Here is a 5,562-nt window from a genome sequence, read left to right as displayed (position 1 = left end):
CAAATTATACACCTCTAAAGGGATGACTTGTTTTACAATTTCATAGTGATTTGCGCAGAAACGGTCTAGAATAAAAGACGTTATTAGTTTTAGTTTACTTTTTAGGGGTAACCTGAAAAACACCTCCCTTGGTCCCTCTACGACGGAAGTCCCAGGTGATGTTTTTTGGACAGTAGGGACGTGGTGAGACGACTTGATGCGACCCTATCCTTCCTTAATCGCAAGCAGGACCTAAGACACCTTTCCCTACTCCCCAGAACCGCATTTCTTATCTCCCTCACTCCTGACTTTCGTACCTCCACCTCACTTGTCGCAATCGAAGTTTCGTAACCCAGTCTCTCGCAAACAATAAAACGCTAATGTTGGGCTATAAAGGAACTACAGCAAGGTCACATGACTTCACGTCACCACCGCTAAGCTAAAGGTGGCTAATGTTGGGCTATAAAGGAACTACAGCACGGTCACATGACTTCACGTCACCACCGCTAAGCTAAAGGTGGCTAATGTTGGGCTACAAAGGAACTACAGCACGGTCACATGACTTCACGTTACCACCGCTAAGCTAAAGGTGGCTAATGTTGGGCTACAAAGGAACTACAGCACGGTCACATGACTTCACGTCACCACCGCTAAGCTAAAGGTGGCTAATGTTGGGCTACAAAGGAACTACAGCACGGTCACATGACTTCACGTCACCACCGCTAAGCTAAAGGTGGCTAATTATGGGCCTGATGACGTTTAGTCGTCTCATTTAGACACTTGTTAGAAACCACCGTTTTAAATTCACCAATGGGGTATTTGCCGATATATTTTATGTCGTAAAAAACGAAATCTCTTCAGCTTGAGTCAAGCACAGACCTTATTTCAGGGTCCTAACCAAAAACACATTAAAAAACCACTCATTCCTGCACCACTCGATAGTGTTATCACAGATGCAACGTGTTACCCATGTCCTTCAGTGTTCAACAGCATTATGTCTATCTTTCCTCATGAATGTTTTCAGTTAGAATGCAGACAGAGCATTCTTCCTATGTGTTTTCAGGTGATTTAGTAAAAGTGTTTTTCATCTCGAAGGCTGATAACATGAACTCAGTGTGAAGAAGTGTCCGTATGTATAATACATCGACCCTTTGTTCACACAGCAGTGTTCAGTCCTGCTGAAGGTCGGTACATTTATTGAATGGCAGCGCATGATGAAGTTTCAGAGCTGATGGTCATCTTCTATCTCCATGTGTTTGAAAAAAAGAGAAACACTTGAAGCAGCGAGAGAAGTACCTTTTACTTTAGCAAAAACAAACCTAAATACATTAGTATTGGCATCAGATGTATCCAAAGTACCAAAAATATAAGTACATATTGCCCTTGTCGTCTCATTTTAGAATCATAGATATTAAATGACTGGATTATGATTATTGATGCATTAATGCGTTCATCACAGCTGCTAAAGGTGGGGCTAATTTTAATTAATGTATACCCTGCTGATGGATTTCTTAACCTATAATTATATACAGTAGGGGACATTAACTAAGTATATTTACTAAAGTAGTTGTTTTTAAATCGACCGGACTTCTTTCTGCGGATTGATATGACTGCACATAGTCCCCTTGATCCTCCTTAGCAACGGTCTGCTCTCCTTAGCAACAGCTTGTCAGCGAGATTTAACAACCACTGGAATGTCTAAACTGACCAATCAGAATCCAGTATTCAACTAAAGATGTCAGATAAATTTTGCGGAGTGAAAAGTACAATAATGACTGACAAAATATTAAAATAGTTTAAGTAACATTAAATAAGAATAAAGTACCTCAGAATTGTACTTAAATACTTGAATCAATGTACTTCATTATGGTTTCATTATTTACTTTATTATAGCATTGATTTGACTTCTTAATGGTTATTTCATTTTTCTTTTTGTTCTGCAACAAGGGGCAGGTAAAATAAGATGTTCTTCTCCCTGCTCCTTTCCACCATGCGCTTTCAAATGTTTTTTTTTAAAACAGTATAAGTGAACATGTTTTGTTTTAAAATAACTGCCATGTGTGGAATAAACAAATAAATAAAAAATATTCTACAGGGAGATATAAGAAATTAAACAATCATAGTCAGGTTAGGGATCCTCCTTGTGCCAAAATATAGTGGATTAGAAGTTTAAAGTAGCATTAAATAAGAATAAAGCACCTCATAAATGTACTTAATAGTACATATACTTCAATACAGTCGCTCACAGCAGGGAGATATACTAATAAATAAACATTCAATAGTCGGGTGAGCGATCCTCGTTGTTTTCCTGGTGACTAATCCTCCGTCTGTTGGGCATATGGCTCCATCAGCTGAGAGCAGGTGTGCTGCACCTGTCATCCATCACAGAGTGTCAGCCAGACACAAACGTGTCAATTTTCTGTTTATTTATGAGCAACAACATGTCAGATAATGCTTCGTCGTTAAAGCATGAAATACAGGTCCAAAAATTAAATCTGACAGCTGGAGAGATTCACGCATTCAAAACTCTTAAGATCTTAATTTTATTTTCCAGAAAGTGTTTATTAGTTTTATACAAAATGATCCAAAAAGGCAAACATTTTTTTGGAGTAATTATTGATTCCAAAATCGGGAAATGTTTTGTTACATTAGCATGTAAACAAGGTATTGCAAATGAGTTAAAAATATAATAAAAGAAACAGTAAAACCAAACAAAAGAACAGTAGAAATATATATTTTTATTACTAAAGAAAACACAAAATGAAATATACAGAAGAAGGGATAAAACGCTAGATATAGACCGACCTACGAGTGAGTTAATTCAGGCTGCATTTAGAAATCAGCAGACTCTAACTCAGCGTTTTGAGTCGTGCATAAATCTTTGTTTTAGTTTGTACCGGCCTCTGTCACGCCTCCATCTGCGCTCCTGCAGAAAACCCCTCCTCAGCATCCTCATTATGTCCCAAAGAGAGAGGTCGTGTCCTATTTCAAGATGTTCCAACACCAAACACTGTGTGAGGTGTTTATTTAGCTAGTCCATTTGTAATGTAGAAACTCAGCTCAAACCTTACATGGTGTATCATTAACAACACAGAAGATGAATTACTTACTTATTATGACTTTGTTGAATTTACTTAATTTTATTTAGGTAAAATATTGCCCAAAACATTTGTATGTACTATTATTATGTATTTAAAGTAATTCTGTTTTATTCAATAAATAATGTAAGCTCAACTAATTTGAGAACTGTACTTTTAAAAATAATTCTAGTTTTATATTTAGTTCTAACTAACCCATATCAATTCAGATTAACTATTTGAGTTCACTGTAATTGTAATTAATACAAAAACTAACCCATGTTCAGTCTACTTAAAGGTGGGGTAGGTAAGTTTGAGAAACCGGCTCGAGATAGACTTTTTGTTATATTCCATGGAATGCTCTTAACATCCCGATAGCAATGAATATCTGAAGTGCTTTGACAAAAAATACATAAATAAATATCATCTGTGGAAGCCGTGGTGCTGTAGAAAGCACGACCAATCATCTGAGCCGGCCCGGCTAAAATAACTGGATGGCCTACCTGCCTGTCAGCCTTCCATCTGTGCACAAACTTATCTCATGCCCTCATTGGTCATGTGCGCGTTCGTTGGAGGAGGAGCTCTGGAAGGAAGTATGTATTTTCAAATTCTAGCGCACTCGAGCTGGTTTCTCCAAAATCACCTACCCCACCTTTAATTGAATAATGGTTACTTTTCTACATAAACAGATTAACTTGCATTTCAATAAGCAATATTAACCATTATCAACATCTTAACTTTCAATACAGTCAAATAAAGCAAACTAAATAATGTTGAAAAAAACTTTCTAGCAAGAGGCCCTTAAAAAACGACATTTGTAATTACTTTTATTATACAATACGATCCTAGAGGAGCATCGTGACAGTCAGTTATTAATATGTCAGAAAGCTTTTCCCTCTCACTGTTCATATTTCTCATCTCATTGTCTTTGTTTTTGTTTTTATTGTTTTTCCCATCATCTGTTCTGTAATCCATTGGACTTCTCAGAATATTCTTTCACAAGTAAGTTTCATTTCTTCCTGTCTTCTCCCCTCACATTTCCCATCTTCACTGCATTTATCCCCTCGACTGTTCCCTCTATATTAGAACATTCGCTTTAATCATTAAAGAATAGCAATTGTTTCCTGTTGTACTAATTTTCCAGACGGCAATCCGTTCCATTACTTTAACGCAGTCACAGGTTTGTTTAGTAATGAGATAGATATGACAGTCTGTAGTCAGTGTGTTCTTTGAACCCTTTAGACTTCATTGAAACCCTTTCTTGCTCGTAGTGAGTTTTCTTTGCTGTGTCCCAGTAGTTCAGCCGATGTGTGTTTTTTCAGATGGTTATATCCTGGCTTCAGACACCACTACGAGGTCGTGGTAATTAACGTGGAATTAGCATATTTCCTGGTGGTAATGTTGAAAGCAGGGCACATAAAACGGCCCTCTTTGGAAACATCAGGTTTAAATATGCAGGCCCAGAAAGTCTTTAGGATCTGAGCTCATGCTGTGCTTTTATTTTGTAATTTGGCCGTTAGACTTGTATGTGTATTAAGAAAAACTCATATTACTTCTGTTGAGCTGCAGCTTTCTTTAGACACATGCTTACTGCTGCATTTTACATTTTAGACCAAATAGTTATGCATTTTTTACACATTACCTTTGGCATTATGTTGGTTTCAGGAGATAATGGCGTGTTGTTGTTCGTGCTATGCCTCAGAAGAACGTAAGCTAGACTTAGAAGAGTTTTAATTGCTCCAAGGGTACCAAAACAAAAAGCTCTGCAAAATAGTTTGCTTTGAGAAGTTCTGTTGATGCTTACAGGTATTATTTTCGGGGAGATTTGATTACATCCCCCCTATCTTTAATATTAAGAAATAAAGGAATCCACTTCCTGTTCTGAGGCCAGTTCTTTCATGGAGAAAACTGGGTTATGGCTAGAAAGGATCCGTCTTGTGTAAATATGAAGTCACGTTCTCGTTGTAACTCTCGTTGTAATCGGAGCGGCTCGGAAACACATCTACAGCAGTAACATGATGCAACATACACATTAATGCAGCAGCAATATTAATAGAGAAACATCAGACATAATAGTAAAACACTGCAAGGGAACATTTTATTGCACCAGGAGCTATCTTGGGACTTTTACTGCGATAAAGTTGACTTGCCTGTGAATAAAAAATAAACCATAGTGTTGGTGATCTACAGTGCTGTCATTATTCTTTGAACACCAACAAGACCGCTAACACCCTATTTCAACAATCACACTCCCTGTCATTGACATAATTAATAGATAGTTTAGCTTCTCACCATCAGTTGCTGTGGCCCACTGATGTTAACGAACTGAAAGGCTGCCGGTGTCGGTACCAGATGTATTCGGGGTACCATATGTGTTCGGGGGCCGTCTCTTACCAATGACGTCATGCATTGTACGCATTGTGATTGGCTGTACGGTAATTTACCCAGGGGTGCTCGGGGGCAAATCACATCTACAGATCATGACGAACCGAATTGAATTATTCCT

The 5,562-nt window shown here is 37.8% G+C and overlaps 1 protein-coding gene across 1 annotated transcript in view; it reads left to right on the top strand.

Annotated features, from left to right (window-relative positions):
- The window catches only part of LOC104965327 (neural cell adhesion molecule 1-like), a 36,919-nt gene that overhangs the window by 199 nt on the left and 31,158 nt on the right, over positions 1-5,562 (top strand). The window contains exon 2 of the mRNA XM_010794285.1: positions 3,941-4,058. Within this exon, the coding sequence (XP_010792587.1) occupies positions 3,941-4,058 (118 nt within the window). The remainder of the gene's footprint in view (positions 1-3,940; positions 4,059-5,562) is intronic.

The sequence above is a fragment of the Notothenia coriiceps genome, unplaced genomic scaffold, assembly GCF_000735185.1.
Source record: "Notothenia coriiceps isolate Sejong01 unplaced genomic scaffold, NC01 NC01_scaffold00037244, whole genome shotgun sequence".
Lineage (NCBI taxonomy): Eukaryota > Metazoa > Chordata > Actinopteri > Perciformes > Nototheniidae > Notothenia > Notothenia coriiceps.
This window is presented reverse-complemented; position numbering and strand designations above follow the sequence as displayed.